At 40.3% G+C, this 21,586-nt stretch overlaps 1 protein-coding gene across 1 annotated transcript in view; it reads right to left on the minus strand.

Annotated features, from left to right (window-relative positions):
- Positions 1-21,586, minus strand: part of tnr (tenascin R (restrictin, janusin)) — a gene marked incomplete at both ends in the record, with an annotated part of 64,435 nt that overhangs the window by 39,462 nt on the left and 3,387 nt on the right. The window contains 10 exons of the mRNA XM_079227068.1: positions 289-378; positions 1,166-1,268; positions 2,478-2,578; positions 3,041-3,131; positions 3,480-3,658; positions 6,611-6,761; positions 11,748-11,863; positions 13,045-13,188; positions 13,315-13,434; positions 20,327-20,803. Of these exons, the coding sequence (XP_079083194.1) occupies positions 289-378; positions 1,166-1,268; positions 2,478-2,578; positions 3,041-3,131; positions 3,480-3,658; positions 6,611-6,761; positions 11,748-11,863; positions 13,045-13,188; positions 13,315-13,434; positions 20,327-20,803 (1,572 nt within the window). The remainder of the gene's footprint in view (positions 1-288; positions 379-1,165; positions 1,269-2,477; positions 2,579-3,040; positions 3,132-3,479; positions 3,659-6,610; positions 6,762-11,747; positions 11,864-13,044; positions 13,189-13,314; positions 13,435-20,326; positions 20,804-21,586) is intronic.

Below are 21,586 nucleotides of genomic sequence, written 5' to 3' on the forward strand. Positions count from 1 at the left end.
TTATTACAGCTTTAAAATGCTGTAATGGGAACTTTGACCCCAGCTGGTGATATTAAACCCACTCTCCTTGAAATAGCACAGGTCTTGCCAAAATCAGATTTGCTTAATGCCACTAAAATAGCTTTTGATGGTTGGAACAGGAGCACTGACCACAGCACACACTGAGAATCACATATAGTAACACACAAAGCCAACCGGCCTGCTGTGAAGCTTTCTAGTACACAGCCGCTGTGATTCAATTAGTGTGTCTTACTTGCATCAGTGGAGTCAAAACATTAATCCACTCACCCGTCCTGGCATTCATTGTAGCCGGCGTACTCTGGTTGCTACCTTTCATGGCAGAAATTCCGATCCCGTACTCTGTGCCTGGCAGCAGGTCTGAGGCACAAAGACACAAACACGATTAGTAATGTAACACACACTATAGCAACAAGGAATATCACACAAACTTGTTCCACACTCGCCTTCTGAAGCAGAGTGCATGTCAATTAGATTGTAGTTTCTCATAACAGCCCAAATTAGCTCTACATTGGTGTTGAGGTCTTGGAAAATGTACATGCACATGAGAATGATTTCTGAAGAAACACGCCTTTTTCGTTTTTTTTTGCCACCAGCATAATTGATCAGTTTCAAATCAATTCAGTACATCCCCAGAGATTGTCAAGCTACAGAAATAAGGTAATGAGGAATAGAAATGAGGGAGAGAGTGACAGAGATTATTAGTAGAGAGAAAGTGAGAGTGACAGAGAAGGAATGAGGGTGGTGGCAGCATTGATTGCAATGGCCCAACACAATAACACAAAGACCTTTTGCTTCTATTCTTATGCCGGCCATGCCCTTTCCAGCACTGTGGCCTTTCGAAAAAAAATCCCAGCCGACCCCTCCTTTCCGACAGCCTTTCAATACGCCCGCAGGGCAACAAGCATGTCTGTATAGATACAATCAGTAGCCCCGTCAGCCAAATGTTAGCGCTGGAGATAATCCCGCCATGTAAAACACAAGGACATTTCCCAGCTTCTTCAGTACACATCAGATTCAGTGTGATAATACTCGAGGCATACGCAAAACAACAGTGCACTAAGCAAAAGACCCCTATTCCATAAAAATGGACTAACAACAAATTAATAAACAAAAGGAAGAAAACACACCACTTCTCCGTGCTTACCTGTGAGGGAGGTCTTAGTGGTGGCTCCCTCATTGCGTGGTACAATGACTTTATCATACTGGTCTCCTGCTAACGTGCTGTACACCACCTGGTAGCTCTCCACCTACATTTAAACAAATACATTTAAACACTTACAATACCAAACCGCAGGAAACATTTTTTTTTTAATCAAAATAAAAGGAATGCAAGACGTCAAAGCAGCTTTGAATTGATTCTTGGAATAAATGGTTTATTTTGCATTAGCGCAGCATGATATCTGTATCTCTGCCAAGGCTCTGCAGAATCATGAGGATGAGTACATTTGTAGTGCTAACGGGCATCAAGACAGACTAGCTTCATAAGTCTGGTTGTGTAGTTAGTGAGCCCTGGAAATATAATTATGACGACTGAGTGAAACAAAGTAATTTATTTTCACTGAGCGTAAAACATTTAAATTAGTTTGCTTCATTCTCCGTATTGGCCTTTACCAAGCTGACACAATGCAGACCGACCTGTGTGTGATGATAAAGTGCTAAAAAGAGTTAGAGAGCAATACACCCAAAACAGTATGCAGGAAGGGGTTGGAGAATGTGCAGGGATTTAGGGCAATTTAGTTGTTGTAGACGTAATTATCATATTCTCAGTGATATGAAGGGCACCTAATGATGTGCTGAGATACTGTGAAAGCTTGAAAGTATTTCAGTATTTCGCCCACTACATGTATTTGAAAAATAAACACGCATGTAACCTACTGTATATCACACTAGTAAAAGTACAGAGGCTTATTCAGAAAACTGCACTTAAAAGAATCAAACGTTAAAGTACTCATTGTATCTATAAAGGCCTAATCTAATCTCTATTTTTGATTATTATAACTGATTTATTTTAGAATCACTTGGATGGTTTAATCTAATTAATTGCATTATATTTCATATGTTTTGTCAGTAAAATATTAATCTAATCTAAGTAACTAAGATTGTTAGTAAACTAGGAAATACATGATCTATACAATGTGTAAAATACGATACAGTTGAAATAATAAAATAAAGTACAAGTACCACAACTGTACGTTCATACAAAACCAGTTAATACTTAAAGTAAATGTACCTAATTACTCTTCACCAGCAATAGCTGCATATAACTTGCACACTTTGTTTGACCAGATCAAGACCGTTTACTCCATCAGAATACAGGCAGTTTTAAAAACAACGAATCAAAAGACAACACAACAAACATTGTTTCACTCAGATTCAAACCAGTTTATCACTCAAATGGGTTGAAAAACAAACTATAAAAATAGACTGCAAATGCTACTCGACCCAGGTGTAATTACCTCAGCCTCACTGTTGTCCCATTCCAGCTCCAGGGTGGTTGAGGTCTTGGACACGAGCCGCAGGTTCTTGGGGGCATCGATCTCTGAGAAGAACGATAAAGCTGACAATGTTGGGGAGACAGAGACCAACTCTCAGGGATTGTGAACAAGCAAACATCAGCGGTTTAAACATCATCAGACACAGATACAGTGAGTATCTAGTCACTGCTAGAGTTGATCTGTATGTATGATGATATAATTTTATAGCAATTCTATGCATATTTTACTTAATTTTAAATAGAAACTCTGACGTTATGCATACATTTTTACAAACATTTGACTCAAGATGTAGCTGAAAGTGATGTCATTTTGATGAAGCTCATTTATTGTTTACACTCAAAACAGATTACCATAACAATTTCACAAATAATGTGCACAAATGAGACCAATAATTCATAATCCATATAAATCCAATATAAATAAACAGCAAGCATTCCATTTGGCCACATGTCATCAGCTGTTCTAGGCATAGGATCACATGCACCACTATCACACAACACTGTCTGCTTGCTGTCAGACCTCACCGGTAGTAAATTCAGTGGAAATAGAGCCGCTCTCATTTCCTTTTCTCACTCCACTCACGGACACCTCGTAACGTGAGCCAGGACGTAAAACCTGTGGAACAAAATAACAACAATAACAACAACACAGGGACAGTTTAGTCTGTGTAATCTGTTTGCATGGATCATTTTTGTTTAATCTCCAGACACAGGCGGAAGGCAGACTCTGGGATCAGATAATTTAACAAGCATGACGAACGTACACACACACACACACACACAATATATTTATGAGTACAATGCAATAACCCTAAAGCCAACTCTCAACCCAAAGATAAATGGTTTAAGTTGTGAGGACTGGCTTTTCTGTCCCCAGATGGCAGGTGAGTCCTCCTAATGTGTGTGTATGATCAGATCTGTGACACAACAACGTGATGAATTGCACACACATACCACCACTCACCTGCAGGGAGTACTGGCTGAGTGTGGGCTGGAGGCGGAAGGTGGTCCGTGGGCCCTCTCCTCCCACTAGACCGTAACGTAGCACAATCTGATCAATCTTTGCTTTTGGTGGTGTCCACTCGACAAACGCCACAGTGTCTGACACATCCCGCACAATCAGCTGAGTGGGGCCATCAATCACTGCGAAAAAACACACAGAGAAAAGAAGAATTATTGAGAGTCCCGTTGCAGTGGCCATCTATTGCTGCACTATTTTTTAAATTGGATTTTGTCCAACTATCACTCCAAAACCTTGATATATTAATTTTAATAAGACAGTGTTCCCATAGTTCTGGCTCGTGATTCCTTAAAATAATGCAATATTTACATGCAACCCCTCAGACCAGAGGTGTCAGAACTCAACACAAGTTATAGGTTTGACTTCTATATTTTTAAGGGGTTCCCATGTTGTGCTGTTTACCATCTGTAAACCGTCTGTAATAAATGTCATCACTTCTCCATTTTATCCTCATAGACATTTTTTTGTGAAACTGTCATAATTAGCACGTCAATTATTGTTTCATGGCTTGTGTTTTGTGAGGTCAGAGTGACCTTTGACCACCAAATTGTGGTGGTCCAAGTGGATGTCTGTGGCAAATATAAGATACCTGGATTAAAAGCAGCACATATTCCCATCTGAGATGCTGGGACCAGAGAAAAAAGACTGAACAAAACAAATATGTTTTGGAAGATTAACTAATAAATTAATACAATTCTATTTCAGTTTTGAGTCTGTCTAAATAAAATACAGCCTTGGCCAAATCCTGATCAAATTAAACAAAATCCAAAGAATAAGTTCAAGATTCCTGATCTGACGAAACATTTGGTGCCAACTTTGGGTTTGGACACATTTCTGTCGGTAGGAACAACATGGAAAACTTCAAGGTCATGCAGTGGTAGATTAGTTATCTGAAAAAGCTGTTCTCTGACAGCTAAGCATGTAAAGCTTATCAGACCTCGAACACACACACATAGACAATAGGCTTTATCTGTGCAAGGTGTAAAACATAAGCTGGGATAAAGGTCTCTCTATGCTGATTGCTGGAAAACTATATGAATTAGGTGTAAAGACCTGAAAACATATTGCGCGTGATGTGACAACAACAACACAGCTCCCAGGGTCAACATTGGGAGTGAGCTGCTGCTGCGTTGAAGTATCTTGGGATCTTGATCTCAGTAATCAGCAGTAATGTGGGCGTTGTAAGGGACCGTTGTGTTCTCTATGAACACAACGCAAAATTATTATGGTTTGTGTCACTTGCATTTAATGGTTCGTATTACCTACTTTTAACGGTTTTTATTACTTATTTTTAATGTGCTGTACTGTAGCTTTGTATTGTGTGCCCTTCTCCCCACATATAATGTTGTATTGTGTCTTTTATCCTGTACTGTTTGCTCTTGTTTTATGTTTGTTATGGTCTGTCAAGGGACTACATATGCAAATTAGCTGTAGCTAAAATCTGGTACAGTGCATCTAATGGTGACATTTATGTTTTAACTGTACATGGTCCCTTTTAAAGATATATATATATATATATATATATATATATATATATATATATATATATATATATATATATATATATATATATATGAATTAACACTTGTCTTAATGTTTTTACTGCAGTTAAATGAGGCTCAAAGCTTAAATGATAGTATGCACAGTTTATGGTGATAAATCAGCTTTTGAATTATCCAAATGAGTTTAAAAAAGGTGACGAACATCATTTAATGTTGAGGGACAAATCAAAATAGCACATGACACGATGTTCAGATCAACAAACGTGTTAAATTGAAAGCGCCACAGTAGGGCTAAGATAACTCTTCTCTGTCAATGGCCCCAGAGAGAACGTATGTAAATTATATATTTCACACGCTGAGTGACTCAGGACCAGAAAGTCTTACTTAAAGCTTTTGAGATCTAAATAAGTCCCACACTAAGTCTTGACATATTGCCGGTCCACTCCGATCCTTGATGTATTAGAAATTGGTCCCTTGGGTCTCGTCCTAGAAAACATCCTGAGGATGACAGTTGCTGAGAACCTGCTCGCACATCAGCTGTCCTCTCCCTGCGGTTTTCCACCGACTCCACGCTCGCTCCGTCTCCGAGGAAGGCTAAATCTTTGTTATAAATAATTCAGTGACTTCAAATTTGTCTTTTCCTCTTTCTTTATCCAATAAGGTGTCCTGCAGTGGGCCGCCGTGAAAAATTAATGACAGAGTGCCATGAATTATTAATCAATACTTAACTACAACCAGCAAAATGAACAAAGACTTGACAGGAAATTGATGGTGTTTTGACTGGAGACATCAGAGTTTGAATTGTTATGGACGAGGTTTGAATTGAATCTATTACAGCTGTCTAGTAATAGTGTCAGAGGGTGAGGAGTTGGAGCAATACCTCATTGAGCCTCATATCAGGGACATAAATGGTGGCAGACCAACAAATATGTCAAGGTGACTCTCACTTTACAGGATATTTAGTGTGTGTGTGTGTGTGTGCGTGTGTGTGTGTGTGTGTGTGTGTGCGTGTGTGTGTGCTACATTTGGTACTGAAATGAAAAGTTGATTAATTGACTGATGACAGAAGATGTATTGCTGACAGTTAATGTTTAATAATTTAAGCCTTTAAAAAAAAAGCCAAACATTTGTTTCTTTCAGCGTGTCAAAAATGATTTCTGTTTTTCTCTAATCGTACATTTAAAAGCTTTGAGCTGTTGTTTGGGCAATACAAGCAACGTTCAGATGTAACCTTGGGTTTAATAAACAGATTTATAATATGAAAGAAAAAATGTCAGTCACAGTGCTGCTCACATGCATTATATACCTTGTTTTTGGTATTGTAGTATGACTAGTTGGCTGTATGCGTCCTCCTCAGGCCACACATTTGTAACTTGTCTTATTAAAGCCCCTGAAATCTTGGTTCAAAATTGAAAGTACCTATTCTATATTGCATTAACTGTTTTTGACTAAAAGAGCAATCAGTAGTTTGGGAAAACATAGCTTACAGTATATATTTTCTAGAGAGAAAATGTGACTGTTTTTTTTTCATTTGATCAATGACGGTTTCTCTTTACAGCTTCCATTACTTACATGTTATGACAGTAGCAGTGACTGGCTGGCTTCGACCCTGGTCTCGGAGCGCCACTAGGTTAACAGTATACTCCTCCCCTGGTCTCAAACCAGTCTGAACAAAGGAAGTGATGGTGCTGGGCAGCTGTGCAGTCATCCCTCCATCATTGTCCTGGGAAAAGCACAGAGATAGAAGAAACGAGGTGTAAAGCAAAAACTGTTTTGCATATTTTGAGTAAATGCCAGCTACTGTGTGGTTCAAACTTCTCTCAGTGGAGGTAAAGGATCTGGCAGATAAAAACTATTCCCATCAGTATGACATAAACAGTGACTCGTGCAGTTACATTCTCTGCAGTAGTTTTTCTGAACTGTATATTTTTTCTACAGATTTTGAAAAAATTTGGTTGGTTTAGCACATTAAATTCCCAAAGTGTGTAGTGTACTGTATGCATGCTACAGTGGTATTTCTCAGACCATATTTTGCAGAGGCAGCACTCTGTTCATTTCCAAAGGCCTGTCACTCATCCATATGGAGCGCCTGCTATTCCCAGCTGTTCTCAGAGAGTCCGTGTTGCACATGCACTTCCTGCCGACAGACAGATGTTACACCTACTGCTGCTCCAAGATCCCCAAAAGCCTGTGCTACAAAAGGCTCATATTAGAACAGAACATATAACAGCTTGCTGCTTTCCTGAATCAAAACTGTAATTAGAGATGTAATCCATTTAATCACCTCGGCTAAATTACCAGGGTGGGCAGTAACACACAGCGGTAATGTTCCAATAACAATTGGTCCTCAATCTCAATAATAATACGGATGGATGCTACATTATATCAAACAAATCAATAACAGAATATCCACTCCCATCTCCTGTGTCAGTTGCTCGTAATTAGCAGGCGGAAACCTCCGGGTCTTAAAAGTGAAGCCAATGCTGAAGTGCCTTAAACTTGCGATCTTTCTAATAGCCATCAGGGGGCGACTCCTCCGGATGCGAAAAGAAGTCCAATTGAAACAAAGTGAACCTACTATTCACTTGATGTATTATCTCACAAAATATTATGAACATGAGTTTATGGTCTCAATTGATAGTTTCAAGTCTTCTTCAATACAGCATGGTCTTCATTTTGTGATTTATGGTCCTATTTTGAGTAAAATAGATGACAAAGCAGGGTATGCTTTAGGGCGTGGCTATCTTGTGATTGACAATTCATTACCACAGCCTCGTCCTGTGTGGGAGTTGAGCTGTATTTCGTCTCACAACTTTAACCCCTGCACAGTGTGTTTTCAGTCCATGAAAGTGGATTGTAACATTTTGGCAGAGGTGGGTAGTAGAGAGTTACCTTTACTCTATTTCACATATGTCAAACTCAAGGCCCGCGGGCCGAATCCGGCCCGCCGCATCATTTTATGTGGCCCGCGACGGCTTCACGGACCCGTTTTCAGTGAATCGCGGACCTTTGCAAGGGCTTTTATTTTGAAGTGGATTTTTTATGCAGCGGAGCGCCATCTATTCACACTCCTCAATGCTGCGTTCACAACACGCTTTACTTTACTTACTATTCCATGTTTGTGCATAAAAACACTGATTCTGTTAAAAATGGCTGAAGTTATAAAAATATTATGTGTGTTGTATTACCTCATGTCCTTAAGATGCACTTTTGGGTTTTTAATTGAGTGTAAAAGGGAATATTTCAAACAATTTGTTTTGTGTTGGTATACTGTGATATTGTGTACTTTCTCAGGTTCAAACTGCACCATATCATTAAATCAATTTAAGAAGTTGAAAATGTTCCTCGCATTGGATCTCAGCTTGTCATTAAGGGGTCAAGATGGGTCCTGCAGCCAGACCAGTTCAGAACCACTGCCCCAGACCAGTTGAACCACTGCCCCAGACCACATGCATGTCTTTATTTACTCACAATTATTTGTTGGACCAGTTATGAGCTTTGAAGAAAGTTAATATAACAACGTGCGTTGGATCTTTGTCTTTGTTATTTTCTTCTGTTTTAAGTTTGATCTTTAGCAATGTGGGTTTCTTAACCCTAAATTAAATGGACTTCTGTCATAGTAACAGAGAAATTTGCTTCCATATATTTTTACATTTATATAAATGCATGTACAATATTTTTAATCTAATACAAAGACAGTTAACATTATGTTCGGGAGGAGTTAAATGTATACAGTGTTAGTTACAACCGGCCCTTTGAGGACGACCATGATGCTGGTGTGGCCCGGGGTGAAAATGAGTTTGACACCTCTGCTCTATTTGATGTATTCAAGTAACTTTTCTGAGTAAATTGTACTTGTACAGACTTGTTTTTTAGCAATACTTTTTTACTCCTACTAGAGTAGAAAAAAACTGTGATATTTGGATGGATTCATTGTGCTACGTTTATTTATTTATTATTTTATGTGTTTGTGATCCGTTGAAAGGCAAGTGGTCCGCTTGTCAAGCTGGTCCCAGGTCTGCTGACGCTCTGTTCTCCTACCGCAGCCACAACCTCACATGCAGAGCTATTCAGAGCGGCATGACGGAAACTCAGCAGGGAAGGAAGAAATCGGTACAGCTGGTGTTTTGGACCCAGCATGTGAACGGCTCCTCACCTTATCGTTATGGCTTTTCAAAAGCGTATATTTACAGACAAATTAACGGCTCACAGTGCCGCAGGACTTTGCTTGTGAATGCTGGTCCGAAGTCAGAACGTGCTGACAACTTTTACTTCTACAACTATAGTGTTTAGCTGCTCTACCCACCTCTGTACTGCATTTTGGTCACCTAAAACAATACTTATTTAGCATTTAGTTGTACTTAGCTCTTAGCATTTGTACTTAGCATTTAGTTGACGACCAAATGCTGAACTCGAGGCTTCAAAACCAATGGGTGACGTCATGGTGGCTACGTCCACTTCTTCTGGTTATTTAGTCATCTGCTGAAAAGGTTGCTTAGATGAGAAAGGACAACAGAGATATTTTTGGACCTTGTGGAGGTAGTTTTATTTCTTAAATGTAATACTAATATTTTTTAATCTGTTTTATTGGCCATTTATGCTTCTTGGTTAACTTTTAGGGTACTTACATATTTCAGGTAAGACACATAATATAAACAAATATAAGCAATATCTAGAAATATAACACTATACTTGTTTAAATGAACTACAGCAATAATTTGTATCTTAATGACTTTACTGCAAAAAAATAATCAAGCATGATATGTTGTTGTTGCAGTAAAAAAGCCCAAATCTATTTAATTTTTGGACAAGCGACTGCACGCTGAAAGCAAATTACAAACAGCTGACAGATACAGTATACCGCGATAGAGATCTACCCATTCTTTGCAAACATTATGATAAGAAAATTGACATCCTTCATAATGCATATACATAGACAATACAGGGATGTCATACAGATTATTTCCTCTGTAGAAAGTTAGATATGTGGTTTGTCAGGACTAACAGGGACATTATTTCTGGAAGAAAACCATTTTTTTTAAGATGTATTATTATAAACTTGAAATCTCAGAAGGGGACATCTAAAAACCACGGGAAATAAAATATTGCTCGATATTACTAGAGGTAAGGGAGAAAAGATATTTTCTAATGTGTACGCAAATGATTAATGATACTATATGTTTATGAACGTATATACAGTCTTCCAAGCTGTTGCAAGGGGTTTACATCCCACTTAATCACCTGCTTTCTTCAACAAGATGCCGCTTCAGAGGCTCAAATGAGCCATAAAGATTGATTTTTCAGTTATTGCCTGACACCATCTCGTCAAGGAGAGAGTCTCAAAGTGCATCTGAACAGTCTTAAAGGCATGAGTTAACATCAGGTCAAGTGCATGTAGACATTATGTGAACACATGCTTTATGTAAAGAGAATACTGAATATTTGCACGGCCTCGTCATGCGTCCCGACCTATTCAACATGAATCACAATGCTGAGATACTTCAGAGAAACTTCAACAATTGTGCAGGGTCATGTGTGTGTGTTTTTCTTCTTCTGTAAGAGTGAATATCATTTCAAAAGAAAGCTACAGCAGCTTAATGTAGCTGTTTCTAACAGAGTTAACGGCAGGTCTCAAATCTGGCCCTGCCCCCCTCTTTCTCTCTCTTCCTCGCTTTCCTTTTCACAGAGGACTGAGTTCTGTATTTGTTTGAATAGGCCGATGCTTTCATGCCTGCTTCCATTACAAGATTGTCAAAATTCACAATCCCCATTGCTGGATTAAATCCACAGGGGGTGGGAGTGCCAACTCGTAATATGATTTCCCCCATGGCTGGAGCGAGGGAGCGAACGCATGGAAAGATACAGGGAGGAACGTTTACAGAAGAGGATGGAGAGGAAGAGTGAGGTGAAGGACAAAGAAAAGGACAGAGGGCACCTTCGGGGGCAGAGTGGAAAAAAAGGTTGGAGATTTCGACCAAGAGGCAGTGGATGGAAAGTAGAAACAAGGGATTAAGAGAAAAATGATAGAGGGATGGAAATTGAGAGAAGATGAGAGACATGACAGATTGGGAAGAAAATGAGAGGAGGGCTAAAAGCAATAAAATAAAATTAGGAAGCCCACTGTTTTTTTGACATAACACAAAAAAAGCATCTTAACATCAGATTTGAGGCCGGACCAAAGGATATCTCCCCCGAGAACACCTTAAAGGAGAAAACCAATTACTGTAAGAGGGCAAGAGATTAGAGCGCATGGAGTACCTGAGTATACAGCGGGAATTAGAAAGAAAAAGGTTTTTGCTTTCTGGCTTTGAACCTGGCCCTGCTATGGTTTTACCAAGGGTTATTCTGCAAAAGGGTTTAATGGCTCATCCAGCTAATAGCCGATAAGCTTAAAACAATCCGCTTGCCTAATTTGTTATGGGCTTCAAGTTGAGCAAAACCCCCAAGAAAACCTAAATCCATCCAGTTATTTCTCTTCCTGTATCTACACAGAAATTCAAAGTAATTTATAGACTGGAATCAGTGTTTCCTTCTGTTCATCTCACACACAAGAACAGTGCACGTGTCTTTCAGCCTGCTGTAGTGCGGTAGTCTTACATTGGGATCGACAGCAAACACATACACTGACGGGTAAATTCACGAGGAATGGATGTCGGCCGCCATGTGTCTTCTGTGAATTAGCTAGCGTGTTCACACAGCTCTACCCTACCTTGGGGATGAAGCTGATCTCCCATCCATCGAAGGAATAGTAGAAGGGCAACCACTGGACCTCCACTGACGTCTCTGTGATGTATTTGAAGACTAAGCCATCCGGATTGGAGAGATCTGGAGATGTAGCCAGAGACGTGTTATTGTTCTTCAGTGACCCACACAGACCATAAATCACGACTCAATCTCATGCTGAAGGTGACCAGTGCTGAACCTTTTTCTTTTACCTTTATTTTTCTGTTCTGTTCTTCCCTTGGTCTTTATTAATGTTCTATGTTTTGATCACCCTGATGCTGCACTAAATGTTTGGATTGACAGTTTTTGATAAAAAAATATGCTGCTTGTATAAAATGATCTACCTAAAAAAATAACATGTTATATTATGTTATATTAATAACATAATATCTGCCTGCAGAGAGTAGGCATAGTACTGACGACATTAGGTCATTAGTTTTATATAAATGACTCATATTTAACAGAATGCTAAAATTACTTTTTTTACAAGCATCCGTTTCCTCATAAATCTTTCCAGATAATCAAATACTACATTTCATAATTAAGTTTAGCAAAGACAACCCAACAAATCATATCACAGATGAAAAATGGTTGCATTAAACTTAATTGCCTGAAATTTACTTTATAACTCCAAACTCTGCTATCACTGAAATTAAAGTCACTTATCTATGAAATGGGGGATAATTCTACCAGCCAAGACTGAAGAGATGGCAATAGTGTGTAGCCGGTTGATGTAGAGTGGATACAATATTCTGCATGGCATTGGAAATAGCCTTTTATATATTCAAGGTTTCGGTGAGCTTACATACCTCCTGATAAGCATCGGAATAATATGTTTTGCTCGCAGGTGCAATGACCTGTAATTAACACCGGCCAGGAGGTACATATTCAGAAGGTGTTCATATTTGTGTGTGTTTGTGTGTGTGTGTGTGTGTGTGTGTGTGTGTGTGTGTGTGTATTTGGTCTGAGTGACATGAAGCAGGTGTTACAGTTGGGCTTCATAACCAGTAGGCACAGAGGAGCAGGTGGTATTCTCACTCTATTGACACTGAGAAACATCTTCTGGAGGATTTAACCACACAATAAAAAAAGGTGAGAGACAGGATGTGTGTGTGTGTGCATCCGCATGAGCGGCTGTGTCCATGTGAGAATGCATGCACAGCAGACATTGAGGTAGTGCATTTATATACTGCTGGTCATGAACCAAACATGGCCTCAGGGGAATATGCTTCAGGGCTCCCATGAGAACATTTTGTCAAAACAAGCCACAAGGCTGCACTTACAGGTCGAAACGGTGATGCTGGTGGGGACGCTGATGCTGTTGTTAATGACAGCGAACACGTTGATGTTGTACTCCATGCCTGCCTCCAGACCTGAGATAGTGCAGGTGGTGGTGTTGCCTGGAATCCTTATCTCTAGTTGCACACCTGACAGAGAGACAGTATATATATACATATATAAGCATGTATATGCTTGCAAGACATTTTGAATCAACTGAAACTTAAATTATTACCATCTCTGCCTCAAAAAAGCCAGTATAGCTCTGCACAAACCTCCAGGGCTGCTTGGTGTGTAGGTCACTAGGAAGTCTGTCAGCACAACAGACCCCTCCCACTCCACGTCAACTGTGCGATCAGTCACGCCTCGTATCTTCACATTCATGGCCGGTGCCACTGTTGAGACAAAAAAACACAAATTATGAGTAAACTCTAGCTTGCGTGTGTGCGTGTGTGCGTGTTTTGCAAGGATATCTATAAAATATAACCACTATATCACCTTTAGAAAGACTTGCTAGTATATTGCATGTGTCACAAGATTGCAGTGAGCCATTACATTTATATGGCGAAGTTTTTCACACACATAATTCATTATTTCAGTGTAGGGGGGACATTTTAGTTTTGTTTATTCGACACAATAACAGAGAGCAGCCCAGATCACACAAATCTGCATATACATGTCAGGCCTATGAATATGCAATGGCAACTCATTCCATTTTTCCTGCTACAGAAGCTGAAGGAACAAATACCTGTGTTGGTATTGAACCTCAGCAAGCAAAAGTGAGCTTCACTAGCTCTAGTCGGCTGAGAATGAGTTCCCCCAACCCTACCGAAGTGGTCTTTCAGACCCTCTTGGGCTTTGTTGTTATACAATGTGCACCACACTGAGCTGTAGTTGTATGGCTCTCTCCTTCAGAGATAACTACTCGAACTGAGGGAATATTTGTTTGACAATGTGTGCTGTTGGGTTCAAATCCAACACACCACGGACTAACTTGTTTTGAGAGATCTGGAGTAAACCACGAACAGATGGATTGATAGTCAAAATGACTCACAACAAGGGAAATAACCAGTAACACTACAACTCGACAACAATGCAGCTGGCCACTAGTGTTAACATAGTTTTAAAAAGTTACTATAGCTCTAACAGAAAGTTTGGCAGGAGAAAACTAACCATCTAGCATTGGTGGTCATACATAGTTTGCTTACGCGACTGCTCAGTGGTGAGCAGGGTCGTCCTTCAATCAGAAGATCGGCGGTTCGATCCCCGGCTCTGCTAGCCCATGTCGATGTGTCCTTGAGTAAGACACTTAACCCCAAAATTGCTCCTGTAGCTGTGCCTACTGTGAGTGAATGTTAGTTAGTCCTGATGGGAAGGTGGCTCCTCCCATCAGTGTAATAAATGGGTGTATGATGTCATGTAGTGTTAAAGCGCTTTCAGTGGTCGGAAGAATAGAAAAATGCTATACAAGTACAGGTCCATTTGCCTACATCATGTTTTGGGGCCATGTGAAGAGACAACGTATTGTCCACAAACTAGTTTTTAATCTTACTGAATTCTTCTCTCCGGAATAACCAACATTTTTTCTCATCCTTATGTGAAGCCTAAAAAAGCTGAGTAATCAGCATGTCAGAATATTTTCAGTACAAGCAGATCCAAAAAACATCTACATATAATCGAAATAAGAGAAACATTCCATTGTTCAATTCAATTCAATTCAGTTTGTTTTATATAGCCCAACATCACAAATACAAGTTTGCCTCGGAGGGCTTTACAATCTGTACACATGACATCCCTATCCCGGGACCTCACATCGGATCAGGAAAAACTCCCCCAATAAAGATAGTAGTAGATTGTGCAAATCCACTTGTTATAAGTTCAACGTTAAAAAGGTAGGACGCAAACCATTTACACGCTGATTGACACAAAGTCATACCTAACAGACCGTGGTCGACATTTAACTCATGAAAATACTGATCAAATTGCTCGTGCACTTTTTCCAGCACCGGTGGACAATTCCGTTATCAGCTGCCGTATCAGTCCTCGTGTGAAATCATGCTCTCCATTCCTACGTAGCATCAGGATCAGTAGGGCCGTGACAAGGATTCATTGTGGAGAGTCCACTTTACCAGCGTTATCAGAGTGGATGGAAAATGGGCCGCAAAGCTGATGGAGATACCCGGAGATTAAAAGCCACATTTTAGTTATGAGTGCCTCTTATTTTTGCCAGGCATGTCAGGCATGTTCCCCTTGACGGTAGAGTGAATCAATGGTACCATAACCAAAGTACCTAAAACAATTGACGATGCACACGACTTTACTACATTTGCCATTATCTCGCTTATTAAAAAGTATCTGCATCTGCAATCTTGAAAACAAGACCATAAGAAATACTGCATTGTGTGTCTGAGTGTTCACAAGAGAGGGAGAAGCACCGTCATTCACGCTGGCTGAAGTGGAGATCGTCAAGCCATAAGCCTGAGAGGTGCTGTTGAATGTAAATGAGGAGGCATAAACAAGAGTGTGTACAGCTCCCACTGCCAAAAACAACAAGGAGAAGGGGGGTGGGGAGGGGTGAAGGACATAAAGGAGGAGAAGACAAGACAAAGAGTACAAACAGTTTGAGTTGGAGAAAGACGAGACAGATTCACCGCCAGACAGAGGACAGAAGACACAAAGACAAGACAAGTTGAGCCTCAGGAGAGTGAAGGACGCACATAAAAACGGTTAAATGAGAGAGAATGAGGACGAAATGGTAAATGAGAGACAGAGAGGGGATCCAAGTGAGTGTGATAGTGTGATAAACAACCCCTAACCCCCCCTAAGCATATATATATATATATATATATATATATATATATATATATATATATATATATATATATATATATATCGCCCTTGTGTGACGCAGGACTCTACAGCACAGCACCGAGTCCTCCTCGGGGGAACCTTTGGACACTCTAGTCGCCGTTTTCGCTACTAACTCCACACACTCGACAGATGGTCGCACGCTGCACGGTAGTTCGCTCATTTCCGAAACACTCAACCTGCACCGGGGACTAATTCTGCAGCATTCAATTAGCTCGATTCATTTCATCAATTACACTCAGCTTTGTCACGTATATGAAGGGAATAACAAATCAAATGAAGGAAAAACAATCCATGGCGTCGGAGAAGAGTGATTGAATGAGGTCGTGCAAGGAGGCTGAACAGACGAGCTGCTTGAAAGACATTAACTCCCAGAGAAAGTGAAGGGCAAACTCTCAAGTCGACACTTCTCCTTCCAGGCTCCTCTGAAAAGTTAGTCGGAGGAGCGTTTTAATACGAAGCATACAGCGAAGATAGAGAAGCGCTGAGCATCTCACCTTGTTGTTGAACTGTGAAAGGTCATCAATGTCGAGCAGTTAATTTGAATGCAAATATGTTGTTGATTCTATTGTCGTGACATGAACAAATACTACAAGAGCTCTACAAATAAGTATGGGAATTATTATATATGCCATAATATACAGTTGAAGTAGTTTTGAATGACTATGGGAAATAACGTGTTTACTGTCAACGTTTAACGAATAGTGTTTTTTATTCTGCTCCTTACTCATTGTGTTGTTACAACTTTTTTGGGGTGTCATATGGTATTTTACTTGAAACAAACCCCTCCAAGTTGCAGATTGTTTACCTGCTCTAAATAATTATACTATTCAGGTGAAGGTTTGAATACAAAACTCCTGGGTCCTCATGTGTATTATTGTAATCTTAGTGCACAACTTCTGTAGAGTGTATCCAAATAGACACACCACACATAATAGCTATAACGTTTTATTATAGGTGAAACATACATTAGCAGACGTTATGCTAAACCTGTGTGTTCCAATCTGGTTTCTTATCCGACACTCTGCTAAAGCATCCCAAAAAGGAGGAACGCACTAGACTTTAGCTAAAAGTCTGTGTGTCTTTTGGTTTACAAAAACCCTTCAAAGATCCTTTGTCATGCAGGGGAGGAAAAAAGAGAATCAATTTCTACTCCGTGCAGAAGAATGGTTTTGGACATTGAGCATCTTTTGTCACAATCTACAACACAATTTCAGGCAAACCATGATAACAGTGTGTGTTCCTCCAGCTGAAGAGCAGACTGTGAATGGCACAACGAAATATTGTGGCCTTTCGCCTGCAGCTTGAGTTACTCTGTGAGCGTGTGATGAGGTGGACTGTCACATGTCTGTCAAAGCCCTATTTATATCACAGTTAATACAGTTAAAATGCATAATAAATATAACACAAAGCTACTTTATAAAAAAGCCTTGCTGCTCAGTCAAAACCGATTGATGAAACACATCAGAATAGTTAAATAAAATAAGGACAATAAATAAACACACATAAGAGAAAACATGGAACGTATTTGTCGTTCTGACGCCACACACTGCATAACTTTAAAGCTGTAACACAGCTTCTGAGACCCATGACTAAATGTCAGTTGACTCCACTGCCGCACTCAGAGGATGTCAACAACGTGAGAATGTCACCGCCACTTTTCAACTGTACCATCAGGACTCATTAAAATGATTGTGGAATTAAATGCCACTCTTCAGTTGATCTCTGCTTTGTGGGTGGATACATTTTCATATAAAGATTTACTGTATCCTAGCCTTACGCCTGGAACATCCCATTTAAATTCAACAGCCCATAATTTGTCATAGAGGGGGAATATTGGCCACCGTAATGGAGCAAAAATGCATCCCGCTTGCTTCACTTTTGATAACATGAAACACTTAAGCCTGTCACCCTACAGGTCTCTGGTAATTTAACTGCTTCATTTTGTATTCAGCAAACTATCCCCTACCAGCTTTGGCTATTTTAGCCGCTAATTGCAAAGAAATAAGCAATTTGGACGCCCTCAACTTTGTATAGATATTTGACGGGATGGCAGCTCTTCTGTCTTTCCTCATCCTTCACTTTGTTGACAGCTGCCTCAAACGGCAGGGCAGCATCTGATTTTTTGGCGTGAAGAGCTTGGTGTGAACAAAAGGCGAGAACTGTCTCAGCTGCCGCTAATGTAGCAGCTCTCTCCCAGGATGAATGGGGCTTTTGACAAATGCTGTTATACCTTCTGATGTCCGACAGGTCACGTGCCCCGCCACCTGCCTTTGAAGCACAGAGGGGTTTGTTTTTCAGGGCTGCGCGGTTGCTGAAAGTTATGGTGCTTAGCATTCAGACATGTGTAACTGCCTGCTGTAGCAGTGAGAGAGTTAGAAAGCTTTGCAATACATCTACCGAACAAATCCATCAAAAACAGATCCAGATCCATCTACCTGCTGCGTAGGTGGCATCTAAATACTACACTTGGCGATTGAATTAATTGCTTCCTTTATTCTTATTGAAGGTGTGCAGATGAATGAAATCCACTGCTGTAGCTGCAATCTGTCTGCAAACTCTCAGCACTCCATGGCACATGGATGCCAATACCCACGGTACTGTATTTGTTATATATTGTATTAAGGGCTCAGATTAATTAGTTGCTTCATCAATTAGTCAATCTTCAGAAAATGAATCCACAACCAAATTGACAATTGTTTCAGTAATATGTCATGCAAAAATGGATTTGCAGCTTTTCTCTGTTAGTCAGAGATAAAAACACACTGACAGTGAAAATAAAACGGACCATCGTAACATCACATCATTGGTGGCCTCTGCACATTGTGATGCCACTCTTCCATCTTTGACACTGCTCTTAATTATTGCATATTTTTATGAGTTTGCCTACCAGATTGTAAACATGTAGAGAATTATAGTAGAGGAGAACTAGAATTCCTGACTGATCAGAATCATTAGACCTTATGTTTAAACTTTTATTAATTATGTATTGACACCTTGACTGTAATGTTTATTGAGACATGCCACACGGATTGCTTCAGTACTATTTTACTGGAAACACAACTGCACTCTAATTGAATGGAAATAAACAAGGTTGTTTTAGCAAGGTTGTTACTCCCGTATCTCATCAAGCTTTTTTATTAGTTTGAAATGAAATGACTGCCACCTGTTTTTCCCAAGTAGCCTGTATAATGAGGATTTCCCCTGTGCATGCAAATAAATGCAGTTCTTAATCTATTTTGTCATTAATTATTTTGCTAATATTTGTCAAACACAAAAGACCAGTCTCTGCTTTCTACTCGGGCAGGATGCAACCTTCCAGCTGACCGGTACTGATACACGCTCGTCTCTCAATTATCATGCTTGCATTGTTTTGAAATGGGAGCTAGTGGTCCTAAAATGTACATGCATAGCAGATGGCAGTTTGTTGATCATAACTATTTTATTGGAATACAAAATTAATAAAATAAAGTTATCAGCTGTTTGGCCGGCAGCTGGTGCTTGTATCAGGTGGTCCCGCCACTCAGAGTAAGCCACACAGAGCAGCGAGAGAGTGGTGGATAAACCAAAACAACCCAAAAAACCTTGGATCTGAATTCACCCAAACTGAGGTGAAAAAAAACAAGTTGTTTGCATCCCTGGTTGTAAAATATGTCTTTAGCGTTTTAACATGTTGGTCAGATAATTTAAAGACTGGAGGAAACTGTGGTGGCAATTTCTGTCTGACATTTTATAGCGTATGTTTAACACCTGGTGTTCACACCAGTATAGAGGACTTTCATACCCATCGCTGTGAGAATCCACTCCAAACACCACAGTACTGAATATCCCCTTCTGAGGACATAACAGTGTAAGAGTGTCCAAAACTCGATTTTAGCTTACATGTTGGTGGTGTTATTTATCTATTCTCCTTTAAAGCACTTTGTGCTGCATTTCTTTCACAAATCTGTTCTTTTTTATATATTCTTTTATAGAATTGCTCCCACATTGTGGGTAAACCGGATAAAAGACACATTGAGATGCCATTTCTAATGATACACACAAGAGTGTAATCTAAAGTGTGCTTTCATTGTCACCAGCCAAATAAACCTCAGAGATAGTGCCAGCAATTCATGAAAAGAAGATGTGTCCACATTACAGTAAATGGCTCTTGGCAATGAAGGCACTCAATCTGACGGTGCAGCTCTAATTTGAAAAGAAACCTGTTCCTGCTCAAGAAATCAGGCAGAACTGTCTGAGGGTCACAGAGTGTTGTGAAATCTGTTTAGGCTGGATCTCTGCTCTGAGTTACTTGTTACTTGTTACAGGAAAGGAGCTTCAGCTTCAGGGAATTGAAGCAGAAATGTCTTACAAACTACTTGTAGTGGTTGATAGTCAAGAGGATCAAACTGACCAAAAGGTTAAGAAGTAATAGCCTACCAGAGTTGCAGTCATCTCCTGCAAAGCCGTCCTGGCAGACACAGAATCCCTCCTTGCAGACGCCCTTCTTGCTGCAGTTGTTGGCGCAGTAGACCAGCGAGCAGTCCTCCCCCACGTAGCCGGGCCTGCACTGGCACGTCCCGTTGATGCACAGCCCCTGGTCCGAGCAGTCGTTGAGACACCTCCCGACCATGCAGTCTTCGCCGGTGAAGGACTCTTCGCACATACACTCCCCGTCGATACAGAGCCCGCGCCCCGAGCAGTCCGAGGGGCATCGCGGCTCTGAGCAGTTGTCGCCTCCAAAGTCACGGTCACACACGCACTCCCCTTCCACGCACACGCCCTGGCCGGAGCAGTCGTCCAGGCAGCGGGGATCGGAGCAGTTTTTGCCGGCCCAACCTTCCTCACAGATGCAGCCGCAAAGGTCAAAGCTGAAGCTGCCGTGGCCGCTACAGCCTGGGACAAAGTCCAAATGACCTGGGTAAAAAAATAAATAAGGATGTTTACATTGTTATGTGACAAAATGACACGATTCAAAAGATGACAATGCAATCAAAGCTGAAGAGATAGTTCAGTTTCGGAAGAATATTACTTGTATTTCTTTAATTTGAATATACACTTAGACATGGACACCTCCAATACTCTTTATGTTCACATTAGGACTGAGTGCTGTCGCATTTTGTGCATTTCCATCTCGCCAGCGTCCTCTCCAGCTGATCATTTCATCCTCATTCTGATTCACATCATGACTGCTGGAGATAATCATATTCCCACTGAAGAGACGGAGCATTTTCAGAAAATATTTGAATGGGGTGATGGTGTCAATAGAGCAGATCCTTTAACCATAATATAGCCTATACATCTATCCATTCTCATCCCCTCATTATAATGGCAGCATCTCCTGAATAGTGAACTAAATTTGTCCCAGTCGCAAAGGCTTCTCCACACCTTTTAGACCGAGACTACGTGTGGAATAAAAGTCGCCCTCCAGCATTATCATTCTGCTGCCGTCTGTCTCCTCTTCATTCACAGTATAAACAGGTTTTTTTTTCTACATCTTTTACTTATCTTATACCTTCTTATTTTTCTTTTCTCACATATGAGACTGAGTCTGTTTTGAATGAATTTCTTGCAGCTTTTTGTATCTTTCCTTTCAAAAGACTAATGGTTGACACCAGAAGGTTCTTTTGTGGAAATATTGTAAGTAAAAGGGCTTACATAAACAAAAAACAACATATTCCATCTTCATCCATATACTTT

This window comes from Taurulus bubalis (assembly GCF_910589615.1).
Source record: "Taurulus bubalis genome assembly, chromosome: 1".
In the NCBI taxonomy this organism is placed as follows: domain Eukaryota; kingdom Metazoa; phylum Chordata; class Actinopteri; order Perciformes; family Cottidae; genus Taurulus; species Taurulus bubalis.